This window comes from Anabas testudineus, chromosome 1 (assembly GCF_900324465.2).
Source record: "Anabas testudineus chromosome 1, fAnaTes1.2, whole genome shotgun sequence".
NCBI lineage: Eukaryota > Metazoa > Chordata > Actinopteri > Anabantiformes > Anabantidae > Anabas > Anabas testudineus.
Window position 1 is genome coordinate 8,128,846 of NC_046610.1, and position 20,000 is coordinate 8,148,845.

General features: G+C 40.5%; 1 protein-coding gene across 3 annotated transcripts in view; it reads left to right on the forward strand.

The window, feature by feature from the left end:
* fbxw7 (F-box and WD repeat domain containing 7) overlaps positions 1-20,000 on the forward strand; it is a 101,363-nt gene that overhangs the window by 77,268 nt on the left and 4,095 nt on the right. For 2 of the 3 annotated variants that reach the window (XM_026360116.1, XM_026360117.1), the window contains 8 exons: positions 4,538-4,620; positions 6,067-6,208; positions 9,017-9,151; positions 10,786-10,909; positions 11,067-11,203; positions 11,873-11,986; positions 17,467-17,648; positions 19,212-19,437. In XM_026360116.1, coding sequence (XP_026215901.1) covers positions 4,538-4,620; positions 6,067-6,208; positions 9,017-9,151; positions 10,786-10,909; positions 11,067-11,203; positions 11,873-11,986; positions 17,467-17,648; positions 19,212-19,437 — 1,143 coding nt within the window. Of the gene's footprint in view, positions 1-188; positions 585-4,537; positions 4,621-6,066; positions 6,209-9,016; positions 9,152-10,785; positions 10,910-11,066; positions 11,204-11,872; positions 11,987-17,466; positions 17,649-19,211; positions 19,438-20,000 lie in introns of those variants that run through there. The other variant, XM_026360119.1, reaches the window with a different exon arrangement.

Genomic DNA, 20,000 nt, shown 5'->3' on the forward strand with positions numbered 1-20,000 from the left:
CTGCGCACAGTGTTGAATGTTGGACTGCACCATTGCTGCCGTCTCCAGCGGGGAGGCTGTAATCCGATCCTGTGTGGAGGAGCCGTCGTGCAGCCTGTGAGGAGGAAGAGGACACTGCTGTGCGCTCTGACGCTCTCTCCTCCACTCCTCCCCTTTCAGCCGAGAGTCACCCTCTTTCTCCCTCATCTGTTCACTCCCTGTTCGCTGAGGCTGGTCGGCGGCGCTCAAACCTCCGGGATCGTCGCATCGCATTGTTCACCCAGCGACCGAGCCTCTTTTTTAAGTCGGCGTGACACGGCTCTGCCTCTTATTTTTCTTCTAACCTTTTTCTTTTTTTTTTTTTTTAATTACCTTTACCGGGGAATCTACTGCGTGCACGCCAGCCCGGTGACGTGCCCGAGCATGTTCACATCAGAGACAGCGTCGGATTTACCTGAGAGTACACTGCCCTCACACTGTCACATCCATCTCCCCACCACGCACACAGATTTGGACTTCAACGATTGTCACTAAGAAGAGAGGGGGAAACACACCGGATTACAAGGATGGGGTTCTACGGCACTTTAAAGATGATTTTCTACAAAGTGAGTAGGATTTCTGCTCGTACTAACCACCGGTGTCACCTCCAACACATCCCCCGTCTCTTATTATTTAATGTTTGACTCGCTCTGTCGCCCTCATTATGTTTGACGCGCCTCTCCAGGCAGATTGTGCGGCCACTGCGGAGGATGAACAGCAGTGTAGCAGACCTCCAGAGACGGCTCTTTAATCGCCGGGGCCTTGATGTTATGTTAGCAAATCGTTAAATGTTGTAATATCACCACGGGATTAGGCATCCTTGCCCTTCATAGTAACTTGAGCCGTGTAAATAAACGCCACCGCGGCGATTCAGGGATAATCAATGCATTTGTACATGGGTTACGGCTGTTGCACTTTCCTGGCTTTAATTTTGCACTGTTGGATGCATATTTGCTGTTTATTTTTTGCATTTGTGGATGAAATATGATCCCATTTTCCTCAGATGCTCTTTGCACCTGTACATCAACTGCGGTCCTCTCTTCCACATAATCAAGAAGCTACAACATATATATTACATGTAGACATCATCTCATTACCTCCTATGTTTTTATTGATGCAGACTTCAACTTTTGTAGATAATTATCCATTTGCCACACACAAAACAGCCAGTATCCCCTGCAGTCCTGCCCAGTGTGCAGGGTTATTATGATTCTACCTTATGCAGCAGTGTTTTTTCATGCATTGACCAAAGTGGCTGTGTGAGATGCATGCATGTGATCAGTCTGCTGTTGCCTGTTGGAGTAGCCTATTCCCTGACATTGTGCACTCCCCTCAGGCTCCAGCCACAGATAATGGGTCACTGTGTCAGACTGCGTGAGGTGGAATATCCTCAAGGATGTTGGGTGTATTATGCTGGTTGGCAGCCATAAAATGAAGCTCCGTTAGACACAGCGTACAAACAGAAGCATTAAAGGGAATCCGTTTTGCAGAACGTGTAATGCAGACAAGTTTGTTAATCGCGTATCATTTGCAGTGGGACCAGTTTTTTTTTTCCTCCCAGCTGTATTCACTCATTCTGCTGTGTTGGAGCTTTCACTCAATTAATCCTAATAATTAAGTGAAAATGCCATCTTAATCAATGAGAAGCTGTTTATAGCTTTGAATGGTTGCTCATTTGTATTCTCCATCCATTCTGTGGATTTACTCATTCTAAGATAACAGGGTTTTGAAGCCAAACCCTAAAGCTCAAAATATTTCCCTGCACTGACAGAAATCGAATCACCAAAACGATTCATTTAAACATGCACTCAAAGCCATTCTGCTCTGGTTTAATCACAGTTTTGATCCTTACAATTTTACAACTTGATCGTTCTTCTCTGAAATGGCCAGTTCTCAGATACAAGTGCCTCTGCAGCTCTAACAGTGGTGATTGAAATGATGAAACTGTTTCATGTCTGCTTGAAACACTGAAAAACGAGAAAAGATTTTTCAAGTGACTTATGCTGCAGGATGTAGCCTCAGTTGAAATGAATCAACACATTATGTAAGAGCGATTGCTGTCTTTAAAATATCATTAACTCCCTCCGTATCCATCTGTTGTGCTTTTGGCCAGATAGGGAAGGGGAAGCCAAGAGGAAGGAGGGAGGACTGATTAGTAGTGATTTACAAACACTGTGCTCTCTGGTTACCTGTTCCCAGGCTGAAACACATGAAGAACCTGGTTACACACTGTTTTTTACATGTCCACATTTAGTTTGAGGTTTTCTTACATGAACACACACAGTCACTCTCTTTCTCTCTCTCTCTCTCACTCTCTCACTCGCGCACACACACGCACCAATGCATGCATATGCACACCCAGACTCTCCTTGGCTACTGAACTGCCAATGCAGTGAGATCACCACTTTAAGAACAAGGCAGTTGGGTTTAGGAGTCAGATCTTAACAATTGGGAATTTCTTGTAACCCTATCTGTTGATTGTTGTCTTTATATTCTGAAGCAATCAAGCAACCTCAGGCAGCCACATAGGTTAAATGTAGCCTGTGTGCCTTTTTCTGTATTAGATTCCTCTTCCTTGTGCATTTTCTTCGTATTTCCAACAAGAGTTAATTAAGGTTTTTATGGTTCTCCCCTTAAATCTCTCTGCAGCTTCACACATGAGCTGACTTGTGAGGAAAAGATCACAAATCATTGCTCAGATTGCAGGCTAATGTCCAGAGGGCACCTAACCCGCAGTATATGTTGGTGTGCTAGTCATGTACACATACCTCTATAAACTCAGGCATTCGTTGCCAGTGGTGCATTAAATCTGTATTCATATTTAATAGTGAATAAGGGGTCCCGTATTGATACCTAATACATGGATGCAGACGCTTGTATCCTTTACATTCAGCATTTCACAAACACAGGGTTTATTTTTTAACATTTTTTCTTGCTTCATCATAGCCTTTATATATTGCATGTTTTTCCCAAAACTCAAACTGAGGCAGAGAAACAAACACAAGACAAACACACACTCACCAAATTATAGTGATAAACAAAAAAAAAAAAACACTCACATTTTGAGGAGAGACATGTAATCATGCCACTGTAAGTCCAGACAGTATGGAGTCAAACGCACAAGGCTGTCTTTATAGCAACACTAAAGCAACATAAGTGCATCATAAGAGCATTGTTTGCCTCAAGGACAAAACTGAGCTTGTGGTTTCTAAAAGACTTAATCAGTTTCAACAACAATAGGACAGATTGATGTTCTGCTACTTCCTGTGTTTTCCAAAACAGGTTGTGTCTTGCACCACAGGTGGGACTGTTAACTGTAGACTGTTGCTAAATACTTTTGACCTGAAATGAAAGTGCAAAAGCATGAATTGTTACATCATATGTAAAAGAAGCGTGAACACATGCCACGTGTATAAATGATTCATCTGAACCTTTAAGTCCACTTATTTCGTCAGGATGTCTCCTTGGTGGATTCTGCACTGTCTGATATTAAGTGGTGTTTGTGTCTTTGTTGAATCACTGACTTTACTTGAGGTTGACGTTATTATTGTCATGTACTGTAGCTGAGCTTTCATGAATAATGAAACTCCTTAAATTAATCAAAGAACAAGGCCAGACTCTTAAAAATCAATGTTGAGTTTTGAAGTTAGCTTGTTTATTCATGAGGGACTGACGAAGAGATGGTGATCACTTGCATGTGTGGCAACAAGCCTTGCCAGAGAGAGTGGCAGGCATGGGATGAAGAAAATTAGCTTGTGCTGGCCTTTACACAGGCTCCTTTGTCTGCGCAGTAGGGTAGGTGGTAACAGGGATTTGTTGGTGTGAGCTCATGCAGGTGATAGAGAATGATAAAGAAGTGACTTACTTCGTTTTTCTTTCTGTAATTATCAGTGTGAATCAAACTTCATTCCCAAAGAATGCACCATGCGCCCTCCCTGATAAAAGTTTTTGTACTTTGTGGTTGTTTTGTGTGCATGAACATGTTGGTCACGTTGAGATTTGACTGTGAATGTGTGACTGCCTCTGGATATTATTGGGCGACTGGTTGCCCTGCTGGAAAATAATCTAAATGAAGCTCAGCATGGTTAAACAAGTACCTGCTTTGGATCCTGCCATCTCCTCATATGAGCAGTGTCATCTACAGATAGATCATCCCTTTATTTTTGTTATGGTACATGTTAGTACATTGAATCTTTAGCCTATGCATTAAAGATTGATATCCCATTTGCATAAAGGTGTTGCGAGGCTTTGGGGTCTGGATTTTAATATGCTGAAGTTCAGACATAATCTTAACAAAGTCTGTAACTTGTAGATGCAATTTTCTGTCCTCGCCACTGTTTTTGAAAACTTCCATGACGAGTTCCCATTCTGAAATTTTATTCTTTGTGTCTAAAAGTAAAAGTAAAGTAAAGTGAAGCATGCTGTTGTCTTATCATAATATGATTTGATGGATCAGTAGTCTTAGGAGTTTTGCTGTGATGGTTTCCAATGTTTCTCTCTTTCTGTTTTTCTTTGTCAGATGAAGAGAAAGTTGGACCATGGCCCCGAGGTCCGATCTTTCCCTTCAGGAAAAAAACCCTGCAAAGGCCCGGACTATCCAAGGTAAAGGCACCTACATTTCACACTTCACCTCTTAGTTGTCCGGGAGCTCGCACCTTCTCCCAGTTGTCCTGCAGCATCGAGTTCTGCTCCAGTTCTTAGCATCAGTTAATTTTAATAGAAATTAAATTTTAAAGAGCTATCTCTCTTTATTTTCATTCTGTACACATACTAAATGAGCCTATTATGAAAATAAATTCTTAAGAGGTATATCACGGGGTATGCTGTTTCCTCAAACGGAACAATGCTTCACTTTATATCTGCAGCATCCAGGCAGCAGAATTTTTCTCTTACCCTAAATATTTAATGCACGTGTTCACATATAGCTACATTAAAATTCAGACTGAACACAGCCACTTAACTGTAAATGTAACTGGGTCCGTCTCAGCTTCCTCTCCCATTAAAAATGAATCAATAATGAAATAGACCCCCAGCTTCCCATTTTGCTGTCAGCAAGCAGAATCCGAAGTATTCACGGTGCCCAGTGGATGGTTTCTCCCGCTGCCCTTACTTTACAATGTCCATGTGTCTGTTCACACTTTGAAGTCTGATCCAGAAATATAGACTCAGGTGTCGCTTTATTAAATACATCTAGCTAAAAGTGATGCAGTTCTACAATACATTCTGCATTCATGAAGGTGATAATGTTCAGTTTTTGCTGAAATTGTTTTCCCGAAGTGTTCATTTAATTTTATGACCATTTGGAGACTGTAGTTTATGCTGCAGATGAATTGTGTTGCATTACACAAACAGGTGTTCATTGATATAAGTGGGGCGGTACGAAATGTCTGTATATTATACTTAGACATACTTTAAAGTAAATAGTGTGATATACAGTAGGTTGTTCAATTAATTTTTCCATGTTGTGACCAACATGATACACGTAGATTTTAGATTTAGATTTTTGTGTGTTTGAAATTACAGTTGCTGTGTAAATAGATGGGATTTCACTCTTAATTAGAACAACTCATTTGTTCATAAGTTGCATGTGATAACAAGAGAATGAGTGGATGATTAAGGGAATTGCCTTTCACTCAAAAGAAAGCACTGTTTTTATTTGACTTGCCAGCAGAAGCACATGCTTTCAACTTTTTATTGCTAAATCAAATCAGCGATAGGCAAACATGCTTTCAGAGAACAGCTTTAAATACTTATTTTAGCAGTGACCCACAGGCCATCTTTTGGATTATTGCTATCATTTGTAGTGGAAATATGTGTAAAAGCAGCTGCAAAACTAACCAGTGCACAAATAAGCATCCTCATAATGTTTTTATTATCACTCTCATTCATTATTAGTGTATCTTCAATATGTTTGTAATGGTACAAAATTGTGTTGTTTTTCCAAAATACTGCTGCTTCCACATCCTCCCTCTAATGCACAATTTCTCACTAAAGGTCTTAAAATGTTCTGCATTTTTAAGTTGTTTTGTATTTTCCTGCAAATTACAGCCCGACAGGAATCGTCCCATGTCCAGCCACTCCCACCACATTTGGCCACATTAGAACAGCCAATGGTCAGGGGCAGCAGAGACGGCGTATCACCTCAATCCAGCCACCCACGGGTCTCCAAGAATGGCTCCGAACATTTCAGGTGAGCATGTTGTCTTTTTTTTCCATCCCCCCTCAGGTGACTATGAACCCTCAGGCTAAAGCTCATCAAAAAGCAGATGTTGTGCCCAATCAATGTTCACTTAGTCTCAGAGATAATTGCTGCCTTGTTGTTCTGGCCCACCACATTACCATAGGCATTGTAGCGTGGAATTGGAATTAGCCGTACCTGTTCAGACTAAAAAGCAGACTTATAAGATCACATATGTCTACTTTAAACTTGCAGCCTGTTAAAGGTTGAACAAATATTGTCCACTATGATAAAATTAGTTAGTGCAGTATGATTTAAGCCCATTTTATTAGTACCTTGTCATGTACTGTTACTGTATTATCCAAACAGTAGTGGAGCAAAGGGTGTCGTTCTATGAAAAGCAAAGTCAGAACAGACAGCATTTACAAATTTTTATTAAATTTTCAACCACTTGTGATCACTGCATATTAGTTACCACATTGTAGTTTAACCATTTATATATTAGCTTTTCCATTATATCATTTTCTCTAACACCATAATGAAACCATTTCTTCCATGTGAGACTCCACTCCTCATGGAAATAGTCATTTAAACATATTAGGCTTGATGGGGTCTCTCTTATTTCTTATATAATAGGTTTTCATGGATTTCATTACCCAAGAGAGTTTAAAGTCATTATCTCTGAATGGCTGGGCCAACCCGTGACACCTCTGTGTTTATTTTACATATATTAGTCCTCAATCCTGACCAAGCTCAATATACTGTCTTTAATGTAACTAAGGCTACAGGCAGCTAAACCTCAAACTTACATTCTGTACATTCCCTGGTCTAGTCCTGACCTGTAGCTCCTTTTAGAGAGGGAACATGACTACAAAGCAGAATTCTTTAGCGAGCAATAATATTTTTCACACAATGTACATATTTCTGCTTTCAAGTGGGAAATTTTATGCACCAGAAGACAAGGACACACCAGCAACATGTTAGATGTTTGTTCAGTCTGTACAAAAAGCCAAAATCCAACGTTATAGAGGTTTATTTGTACTTTATCTAAACTCTGAGACACAACCAATAGCTCACTACTCATGTGCATGAAGAGTAGTTTCCTCATCAGCATCTTTGCAGCTTATAGTAGTCATACTTCAGTAATGTGTGTTTTGGTTGCAGTCAATTTGAATAAAGAACTCAGGCATGAATCAGAAATTAAGCAGCAGATACTTCAGTGTTTCCGAGGGTCTGAAGTAGTTTATCAGCTCTCATGATAATGATTAGTTGATCAAAGAGCAACACTTCAGCCTGGATTCCCTGCATGTTCATTTATCAGCACTGTGATCACAGATGTTGACTGTCAGTTTGTATTCTAACCATTCTCAGGGGACTGTTGAAGGAAATCCTGGGGAAATTTAAGAAACCAGGAACTGAATCAGGCTTTGGGCTGAGACGTTAAAGGGGAAGGGTGATTAACCATCAATCACTAGAGTTTGTCCCGAAAACAACATTCAGCAACTTTACAGCCTCATCGGGATCAATAAAAAGTCTCACACTTTTAAGTGGCTTGTTTTTTAATTTATTTTAGGAAACCAACCTAAGCACAGTACCTCATTAGAGAAAAAAATGCAATGGCACAAAACCTTATCACTGAACATGAACTATTTCCAGCTGTGTTTCTAAATATATAACAGACTAGAAGTTAGGGGGTTTGCTAACCAAAAACCATGTCTCCATTTGGGAATTGTGAGCCTGTGGTGTTGATTATGTTAAAACAAAAGCACTGACAATCTATGGTAGAAAATTGATGCAATGCATAAGGAGGCCTTGCATGGTCCTCCCCCTGGCAGGGTGGATGTGTCTGAACCCCCTGATTACCTCTAGAACCAGCACCTCTGGCTAAAGCTTTTAGCTGCCAAATTACAGGTGGTTTGTCTGTGCCAGATTTTCCACCCTGACTCGTAGCCTGTAATCACTGTTGGATTTCAGCACTCCAGAGAAAAACAACCACGGCTGTTGAGTCCAACATACGCTACAGCGCTATTCAACAGGCAGTGTTAAATAACTGAATGTTGAAGCAAAAGGGGAAAAAAAAAACACAGCTTCAATAAATGTTGTTGATAAAGTCTGGTTCCCAATGTTTTTCCACTAATATGTTGGCTTCTAGAAACAGGCAGGTGCCTCAAGCAAAATGTGCTGCTGTGGAGGACATGCAGGGAGCATTAACTTCTTACAGACACAATTCACAAAGCTAGCGCTTTCCATGATGCTCCAGTGATGCTATCAAATTTTACATAACAACTCAAGGGGTCTACTATACTTACGGCTGTGCTGGGTGCTGCAATCCAGATGTGGACATGCAATTAATAATCTGCCCACAGTTCAAATTGTGGGTTGACTCTTGTGGCAGTACAGAGAGTTCAGATTACAGTGAATGAAACCAAAATAAAAGCCACGAGGATCTGGTACTATTGTAATCATAGCAGTAATTACAGTGTTGTTTTAAAACCATATGAGAAAAACTGAGAATAATCGTCTTAGTACATGATTTATTCAGCTACATTAGTAGCTAGATAAAACAATTGAAGGTATGTTGGGTTAATTTCAAAGTCACTAGATAGTAGATAGCTGAACATAAGGTTTTAGTTTTGTAGAGGTGAGATTTGAATGAATGAAATTCAACTCAACTATAAATCATAACCGTATCAAAGCCTATTGGTTCCTACAGCAGCACACTTCTGATTGTTGATGATATGTAGAGTAGGTTTTGGTCAGAAACCTTCAGAAAGAAACAATTTAGAGTTTTAAAACAACATCCTCTGTTCTCTGTTCCAGAGCTGGACTGGCCCAGAGAAGCTGCTGGCGCTGGATGAGTTGATTGACAGCTGTGAGCCCACACAAGTCAAGCATATGATGCAGGTGATAGAGCCGCAGTTTCAGCGAGACTTTATCTCCCTGCTGCCCAAAGAGGTGAGTTCCTGAATCTCTCTTTCTGTTGCCAATTCACAACTTCCTCTTCACCCTTATCCTCGTATTCTTCTTTGTGATTGTTTCTGAATGAACACACCTGACAGAGAGACAAGGCATCCTCTCCAGCCCTAATCCTGTCGCAGTCTTCTCTCACATCATTTAACAGCATCCATGATGGGGTGTCTTGTTTTCGCTCTGCATCATAACTGACAACACAAACAATCTGAAGTGCCACACTGATGATAAGATCACATAAGGGATTCTTACAAAACAGCCTCGATCCACCATATCTTGTGGCGCTGATCAAATACTTAACACCTTGTCTCTGTCTGGCAGGTGTTGGCATGAACGGGGTGGTGGTAGCAACATAGAGAGTGAGGCAATCGGATGCAAGATTTCAAGGCGTCACCTTAAAATCAAGCACCACTTGCTCCAAAGTCAAAAAATACAAACAGCATCATGTGTGTTCACACTGGGACGTGAACCCTCTTTTTTCATTTAGTTTTCCCTTTGCTGATTCTTCTTTTCTTCCCCTTCTGATAATTCACCTCTGCTCTGTCAGAGCTGTTGGAAATGAATTGACTGGGGATGTCAAGTAATTTTAACTGCACAATACCTGTGGTCACATTGTAGATACAGTGGGGATTTTCAACTATGAAGAGAATGTGCAGAAGACTGTGGCCGAGTTTAACAAGCAGTCACTGACTTCAGGTCCATTCATAAAACATTTGGATTTAAACAGACTTTTTGGGTGACTGAAGTGTTTCAGGGTTTCTGATGGGTCTTGTTGGTGCCAGTGACCTCAACTAAACCTAAATCTAACACAGCAAACCCTTAAACAGATGAACATACATAAGAACCGTATCAATAAAAAACAAGGCATAGTTTTCAATAATCATTAGTTGCAGCCTCCATTCGTTGCAGAAAGACTGGGCTGAGTTCAAGTGGGCCTGAGTCATTTTACTCATGATGCTCATGACACCACTGTTGAATTTGTGCCCATAACGCAGTGTGTTATGGGTCATTATCATGTCAGATTATTGCAATATAATGAAAGAACAATATTTTCACAACGGGTTACACCTCATCCTATAAAATAAACCCACAATCCCTACCCTTTTAATGGCGATACAGAGAAATCCCTTGACCTAAAGGTTCATTCTTCCCTTTTTTCTATCATCATGGCCACCAATATTTGTCCAAATACAGGTGTAGACATAAAAAGTGCAAAAGCTGCAGTTTCCCGTTTTGCACATTGGTCCTGATTTCTGCTCATTATTGTTTTGTGTTCTTATTTGCTGCCTTTGGATAAACAAACTGTGTCACAGGCATATTTACCTGCACTGTGAAGCCTTGTATATTTTTGTAAGGCTCTTTCATAGAAGTGTTGATTCAGTTCCATGCTAATACTGTTGTGCACCCTTGTCAGTTAGATTTATGCTGTTAATATTGTGCATATACTCATATGTTGTTTTTAGCTGTTTGTTTTGTTTATCTTGGTTTAGTTAATTTTAACTTCCTTTTCATGAGCTGTTTGTACTGTTGTCTGCACTCACTATAATAAATGGTGGGTCGCCTTTGCTTCTTCTTTGACATTTAAACACAACACATTTCTCGCCCTTGTCTTTCAACAGCTGGCTTTGTATGTGCTGTCATTCCTGGAACCGAAGGACCTCCTCCAGGCAGCGCAGACGTGTCGCTACTGGCGCATCCTGGCAGAAGACAACCTGCTGTGGAGGGAGAAATGCAGGGAAGAAGGTGAGTTTATGCAACAGATGCAGAGAGGCAACACGCAGTCACACAGCAGGAGCAGTCTGGTACTACCGCTGTGGTCAGTGTATGTCATATGTCTATAAGACAAACTTTGGAAAAAGCCTTTTTTAGTCCAACCAGCTTTTTTTCTCTCCCCTAACAGGCATCGATGAGCCTCTGCCCCTCAAGAAGAGGAAAATCGTCAAGCCTGGCTTCACTCACAGCCCCTGGAAGAGTGCCTACATCAGGCAGCACAGAATAGACACTAACTGGAGGAGAGGGGACCTCAAATCACCCAAGGTACTATTTCTTTAACTCAAATTCCCCACAGGTTACCTTCAGCCCAGCTTATCTGATAGATCTGATATCAAATGGCCTTGAGTCTCAGAGAGACAGTTCAACAGGTGTCTGAAGTGTGCAGTTGATGGAAAGTTAGTGATGGGTCAAGCCAGTGCTCCACAGTACTTGTGTTGAATGATAATCAAGCCAGAGCATAGGATGATCTTTTTCTCCTTCAGTCTAATGACTGCAATTGTCTTTTGCCTATTCAGAAGTTTCCCCTGAAGCATGAGCAGCATGCTAGACTTGATTCTTAATGGGGCTTGTATGCTTTGGCTCCTATTAAAACGGCCGCAGGCCATTTTAGAACACCACTGATGTAAATTTGGTTAATGTGCTCTTCATACTCTTTTGCATATGCAGTGTGCTCTGTAGTTTGCTGACCTAGCTGTCCTGTGACCCAGTATTAGCCAGCAAAAACTACTGTGCTCCTACCTGCTTATAGAGCTCTGTACACCTGCAGCACTTGATGACATTTCTCTGACTTATCTCTCCTCTACTTTGATGTATAAACCCCCAGGGACTTGTCATTGTTAGTGTCGGTTCTTGCCATTTGCTTTGTCATTCTACATCCACCCTACTGTGTGTCCTTGTCATTGCATCTGTTTTTCTATCTGCTCCCCCTCAAAGGTGCTGAAAGGTCACGACGACCATGTGATCACCTGCCTCCAGTTCTGTGGCAACCGCATCGTCAGCGGCTCTGACGACAACACGCTGAAAGTCTGGTCAGCTATCACAGGAAAGGTAAGACTGAAGTACTTTTTTATTTCCTGTTGTCTCCTTTAGTTTTAATGGCTTCTATTCCTTCCTCTCTGGTTGTATAGCCAGACGTTGATGGACAATAGGCATGTGGTTTATGCATTTTTCAGACTCATTGATTTTTAAATGAAGGAAACAGACTGGTGTAGATTCGTACTTAATGACTTCCTGACATCACATGCAGGATATTGTACATCAACCATACATAAAAACATGAATAACAGTTTTCCTTACTTGTATCTGTACAGCTCCCACTAGTACCTTAGAGTCATTGTTTAGTCTTTTTTAGGTAAAAGCATCCGGGCAAGACTCTCTTCTATCTCAGTCTGTTGTCTCCTCTAACATTTAGCTATTTCGCAGACTTGTTACACAGCACATGTACGCAAGCAGTGTTAGTATTCATAGCTGAGGCTGGTGCAGCCACACAGGCCTTGTGCTGCAGCTTTACACTGTATTAAACAGAAAGGCGGTGGCTGTACCGCGGTGTGAGAGCGAGGTTCACATATTATTGTGAATCACAGTTCTAAACTTCATTTTCAAAAGAGCTTTTCAGTAAAAATCCTCCATGTAATGTTATTGCGTAATTCTCTCTTCCACACTGCTCCATTAACGTTTCAAACTAACAAAAAAGAAGCTTGGGCTGTGAACTTCTCGTCTCGTTTCACAAAATTAAAAACGCATACAAACTAAAGCCTCTAAAAAAACGTAATGTTCTGCATGATCACACTGCAGTAGGTGTTTCTTTCCGTTTGACACAATGGAGTAGAGAACTTGCTTTTCGTTCGCTGCAAATACTCTGCATAACAGATAGCGAAGTTGGCAATCAGCCAGCTGGTGATTACACACATATCAGTCACAGCATTTGCTGAACTGAACAAATCTCGCCAAGGTCATCCGATAGACACAGAGCACAGGTTGGCTCTCCTTCACCCAACGACTTGTATATCTGGATGAGGAGTCGTTGAGTTAGTTAGTGGTGGATGTCTCCGGTGAGTCACCACTAGGTTCTGCTGCTTTTTGTGAAACCACAGTGTCATCCACACTGACGTCACAGACGCTCAGTATATTGTGCCGGTGTCCTCAACGATGCAAATCCACCTCAGAATTGTTTGTTTACATTAGTCATGAAGAGATGAGCCTAAATCCATGTCTGTTTGGGTGCTGTATTCAGAGCACATCCCCTCGTTGGATTTCTTTAGCTCTCAACACCAAACAGAATGCCTCAGTGGAGACGAATGGCCAATTAAGCATAGTCAACAATTTTGGTTGAAGTGGCTGTAGATGCCAGTAAAACTGTAAAGTAAAAAAAACAAAACAATGGGATTACAGGACCTGAGTTTGTTTTTCCTCCCTGCTGTCAGCATTCGTTACATTCTCTGCCAGTGTGTTTGAGGACTAGATTGCTACATTTTCCTCACTGTCAGTTCACCCCTGAGATCGCCTGACCTGTAAAGAGGCTATCACTGATCTCAAGGTGTTACACAGTGTACGATGCTCTTGGATGAAAGTTACTTGTGGCTCCCAGTGCACATACCAATATCCATTTCTTTTCTCCTTCATATTGCAAATAGCCAAGATGGCAGCAAAATATCTCCTTCATCACCTTCTTTTAAAAACAGATTTTTTTTTTACCTTGGTTTGCCTTTTAGCTCTCATATAAATCCTGCAACTGCAATAAAAGCTCAGGCTTCCCTTCCACTGCTCAGCCGCTGACACCAGAACTTAGGTATTACTCAGAATTGGATCAATAAGAAGTAGAAGTACGATGATGAATGGAGATGGGGAACTCTTGATTTCAATCTTATTTCCACAGTCTGATGTCATTTTCTTTTTTTCTGAAGTATTACCTATGTTTGATTTCAGGTCGCTTTTTATTCATCTGACAAAAGTAGTCAGCAAATCGGTAATAAGTTTTGTGGATGATAACAGATTTCAAGGGTAAATTGGCTTAGACTCTCAGATATAAGCATTTATTCCTGCCCTTTTCATTACAGTAGAGATTTGCAATGCAGCTCTGGTGAGTTGCACTCTAGGTAGAGGATTTAAATTGACAGGATGGATAAAGAAATTGGTCACACATAGACAAGTTGTGCCAGAGCTGGAACAATGTTAATGCTTCTTCCTTAGCTCCTCGTGCTCCTTTTCTCTCTAAAAACTTGTGATAAATTTAGAGCTATCAGAAAAAGTCCCCTGTGATGGCACAATGTGCAGTGAATCCAGTAGTGTTGCATCACTTTGCAACTATAAATGTTCTCATGTTATTCGTAGCCCACAGTGTCCCTCACCAAGCTGTAAGTAAATAGTGCATCAGATAGGATGTTGACAAGATAACAGATGTTTCTATCAATTGTTAATTCTTCCAATATCATTTTTCTGTTCAAGATTTTTGAATTATGTATTTTTTTAAACTCACTGGGCATTTGTAGCATAGAGAATAAATCATTTTGACAGAATTATTTTCCGAGATGTTGCTTAAATGATAAAATGTTCAACAAACTTGCACCCGCTACTGTTTCTGAAGTCTTTGCCAAAGGTTCAGCAAACACTAAGACATATGTTTGTTAATGTTTCATCTTGGCTGCCAGTTTAGTCTTGCCCTTGATTTATCTTGTTATATAAAAACGCAGTGAAGTGAACTCTTGCTGTGAGGCAATCAGGGAATTATTTCATGAGGATGTTATATGTAAATGCTTCCACACCTTTGATAGAAGTAGGCTGTTGCTTAGCGATTATGTAAGACAATGGAGATTTGATTGTGGTCAAAATATTGCACCAGAGATAAGAGTTTGAAATTAAAGCGAGCCTGTATTTGCAGTTCAGATTTGTGGTCTGGAGGAGTTTCAGGAAGTCTGTTTTTCAGCTGGAGTTGTTGTATTGACGATGGCTGAAGGCTCTGTCTTTTCCTGATGGACCCTCGTCTTTGCATGTCCTCCAGCTTCAGTGATGGATGTCAATCTTCCATCAAGGGGCTCAAACAGCGGCACACGTCTCGTTGCTTCAAAGGTGGATGTCTGGTGCTTAACAGAGCAGTGCATGTCCTTGGTGGTGCCTGTCCACGGCAGCCTCGGCTGTCAAACAGATCTAAGATGGCAGGCCTGTGGACTGGCAGAGCTGTCCCCTGCCAGATGCTTTTGCTGTACGGACATGCAGTTTATCTTCACCTTTCCTAGTAAACACAGATTAGAGATTGTTCTTAGAGATGAGAATTTAATAGGAACATTGTTAAGGTGCTTAGAGAGAGTAGGGGAAATTACTACTTAAACTATTTAATTAGGTTGGTGATGAATGAAGCATTTATGCATGGATGTGTGTGAATGCACAACAGAGCCTGTCAGTATTTTGTGACACCGTAAATATGAGCCATGTTATTACATCAGCAGTACAAACGTGTTGCCATCTTCACACACTGCTCATGCATGTAGATTTCATTTTGTCAGCTTTATTCCACCAGCATTTTTCTGTTAAACAAGCTGAGAGCGTGGTCAGTTTTTGCAGTTGCAGGGAAAAGCGTGCCATGTAAGGTACTTTAATATGAGACATTGTGCTGGCTTAGTTGAGCCAAGTGTCCCAGCAGAAAATAACGGGAGCAGCACTGAAGATTAATCCCCCTACACTAAATTCATGACTTTGTAAATTGTAAAGTTCCTATTCACATTTTTGTATATATGAACATTCGGAAAACAAAACATAAGGGCATCATTATTTTAAAATGTTGGCATCTTAAATGTTATCTGAGCTCAATTGTTATGTAGCACACACCGTCACTATTGTTGGTGTCTTGAATTATTATGTTAAATAAATATAAACATGTTATTAGATTAAAGCAAAACACATTTTCCATGAACTATTCTTGGGCTTTTCAAATGTTTTTTGTCTTTTCAGTCTCTGACTGCTCTAAGTAAATAAAAATTATGGATCAAATGTATGTCCAGATCCAACTGCATTCTGGGAAATCTTTTAAATGTAATTATATTCTGAATTGGGAAATTTCCTGTTAAGGTCAAAGAGGGTCGTGTAATTCGGTGCACAGGGAAAACTACAGTATACAGAGCATTCTGTGGTCTTTGTGGTTGCTTTACAGGAAACTCGCTGTTTTTTCTCTTTAGATCGGGAGAAAATACTTTGTTCTGCAAATATAAAGCATTGTATGAAAACCCATGTAAAAAAAAATAAAAATAAAAAAATAAGGTCCGTCACATGTTCATTAAAAGAATGCTAATCTTCTTTCAGTCTCTCGGATGGGCTTATTTTATGTTTGTTTCACAGACAGATAAAGATGCCTAAGCCCTTCATTTCAGATATTCTCTCTTCCCACACACTGTTTGAGTAGGCTTTAATCACACACTGTGATTCTTGCTCTTGGAACCTCATCCACTGGCTTTGATTCACAAGAAAGAAATATTGCATCCTTGAGAGTATGATAGACTGCAGTCCTGTAGCTCATCACAAATGTGGATTAAGATGCATGTTAGACAGTCAGAACTTTGTAAATAATCCTCATAATGTATCAGAATACTCAACTAATGGGCCATGTTTATACCATATTTATAAATGTTAGTAAAGTAATTTGGTTGGTAATATTCTCTTTTGACTGCTGCATGAAGTTAAGAAAAACGACCACAGTGATAAACCAAGAGAGACTTTTAACACAGTAGTGAGGTTATGCCACATGGCCCACAGTTAATGAAGTGATCTCTTTATCACAGTACAGAGGGGGGGAGGCAGGCTGCAGCGTCATCTTCCTTTTTTACTTGCTGCAATAAAACCTCCTGCCCTGCACCACCATTCACTGCTCGGCGGCTTATCAGCTGCAGTCAGGGGGGTCACATGTTGTACACTTGAGCAGCACGGCCCACTCTGAACCTGACATAACCACAGCACTCACCACCAGCCACCTCCACCACAGTTTGTTCCTCTGCTCTCCCCAAAGAGTTTTAATTTATTGCATTTAGGGACAATTAAATCAAGGCACAAATGAGACAAACTGTGCCACAAATTCTGATTATCAGAAAGATTCCCATAACTGCTGTAATCAATAGCTAATCTAGCATCACTAATGAGGATGAATGGGCGCATTTCTTTAGTGAAGACGGTTGTCAAACCCTTTCTGCACACGGCAGAACACAATGAATCTCTGCTTTTGTAATAGATAAGTAAAAGCAATTATAAAAGCCTGCAGAGAGCACAGAGAGAGATTTAGTCCCAGTACAGCAGTCACAGGTAGAAGTGACCAAGCTCTTTCTGCCCATAAAGGTCATGCAAATTTCATATTACTGGACTTCTTCTCCCTGAGGGCAATAAAAGTTCACACTGGAATAAAAATAAATCCCTAATGTGATTTTATGATTTTCTTTTTGATATGTGGTGATATGCATGATATTGATTGATATGAATGAAATCATCCTGGTCTACAGGAGTAGAAGAACGTACTGATTTACACTTCTGTTCTTCTGTGGTCTTTTCAGTGTCTGCGGACGTTGGTGGGACACACAGGGGGTGTGTGGTCATCCCAGATGCGAGACAACATTATCATCAGTGGCTCCACTGATCGCACACTCAAGGTCTGGAACGCAGAGACAGGAGAATGTATCCACACCCTCTATGGGCATACCTCAACAGTGCGCTGCATGCACCTACATGAGAAAAGGTATGGGATAATCCTATGAGTAAGTCTTAACTTTTAACTTGTGAAATGTTTTTGATTCCTCTGTACTTCTGATATTATATTAAATCTAGAACTGAAACAGTTACACCAGTATTTTGATATTCTGCAACTATTTTGATAATTAAGTAATAGTTTTAGTCACTGTAAAACACAATGTAGTGTGAGACTTTGCGTTTTTGTTGTGTTCAGTACCCGTCATACAACAGGTACCACACAAAAGGCCATTTTAAGACTGAAGGCTTTATAAAAACATCTAATAACTATTTAGTTGCAGCTTAAACGTAGTTAAGCAAATTTAAAATGTACATTATGCTGTATTTTTGTACTATTCACTTCTTCTCATATATGTATAGAACTTAGCAGCTGTTGGCTTAGCTTAATGTAAAGACTGGAAACAGGAAAACATCCAGCCAGGCTCTGTTCAAAAATAACAAAATCCTCTAACCAGTCCCTCTAAAGCTCCCTAATTAACATGTTAAATACTCACAAAATCTTAAGTGTAAAAATTACAATCTTCTCATTTATCTCTCAGCAAGAAAGCACATTTCTCAAAATGTCAAACTATTCCTTTAATGTTTCTTCTGAATCTTAAGTTCCAACTGTGGTCCCACTGAGCAAAAAGAGCAACTGTACAGCCGCTTAAGAGGACAGTATGTGTATGACAGTGGGCATGTGGTCTCATAGTGATTAAATAGACCCTGTGAGTCCTCTTAAGTGTAGTGCTGCTCATTCTTTCACCCAGTATTCCACCCCAGAGACTCAAAGTGCTCTTTTCGCCTTAGGGCCCACCAAGGTTTTTGTGTAGCATTTTATAACTCACTCAGTGGAAACGCTGGGAGCTGCAGACAGACAGTTAATAACATGTTGGTGATTTCCATCTATGTAATGCTGTGAGGCATTTTATAAATAAAGAGTATGCACTGTGTATCTACAGCATGTTTTTGTTTTATCTAAATAGCCTCTGAAAAAGATAACCTCATAATATAAAGAAATGTCTGCGTGGGTCTTTTTTCTGTGTAGGGGTTCTATGTGTTTTTCTCTTTCTCATTTTTAAATAATAATCATAAAAAATACCCCTGGAACAAATTGTTCCTACACTCCTGATCTGAAAAATGTAAAACTTGAGTAAGCATTCTTCCCTAAAGGGAGTTTCCTGCTCTACAACATATAATATATCTTTCCATCTTTTTCCATTCTGGTTGAAGACGCCGCTCGAGGGCGGTTGTTTGAGTTAAAAAAGTGTTTTTGTACATTCAAGTACGAACATGAATGTGACGCTGTAGGTTACTCATTGTCAGAGGAGCAAAAGCAAATGCTCATACCTGCCTCATTATTCTGTCACTGCAGCTGGCACAGCTGTGGAGTATTGGATTTAATCTTACAAAATGTGTAACTTGTGGGAAAGCGAACCATTTCAGCAGGAGCACTTTGTATTGAATTTACAGTTTTTCAAATTCATACTGTGCATTTAACCCTTTACTGTTTCTTAAAACATCATAATCTACTACAAATACCTGACTGTGCATCTGTCTTGTTTCCTCTCAGGGTGGTGAGTGGCTCCCGTGATGCCACACTGCGCGTCTGGGACATTGAGACAGGTCAGTGTTTACACGTCCTCATGGGCCACGTGGCGGCGGTGCGCTGCGTCCAGTACGACGGGCGGCGGGTGGTCAGCGGTGCCTACGACTTCATGGTCAAAGTATGGGACCCTGAGACGGAGACCTGCCTCCACACTCTGCAGGGCCACACCAACAGAGTGTACTCGTTACAGGTGAGCAGCTTTAAACAGCTAGTTAACAAAAGGAAGCAGCACGACGGGTGGGTGATATAGACTTAAAAGTACATCATGATGTTTTACTGTATTTTTGCAGTAATTATATAAATGATGGTATAAAAATGTCAAGAGCTGTACAAACAGCCAACAGTGATTTAGAAAAATAATGCAAAACAACTACAAAGATTAACTGAACAAAACAGGTAGTTGAAGAATAGGAAATTAATGAAATATTTGTACAGGCCAGTTTTTAGAACATTACGATGTATCCTCTGTGTCTTCCTGTCTTATTTGGTCGTTCTATAAAAAAAATGAAATCCTGTGTCCTCTAAGATGTCCTCTCACCCAGTCTGTGTGATGACAGTGCACTTTAGCTGGTGCCATCACCCTCAGAGAGGAGGCAGTTTACTGCACTGACAGATTGGTTTTTGTACCACAGTGCATTGTTAGACCTTTAAAGTGTTCGTGTGCTGCTCTTGAACGCGGGAACAGAACAAACGCTTTCACAGAATGATAAAATTTATTCATCTCACTGAGTTCAATCTTAAGTTTGTTAATGG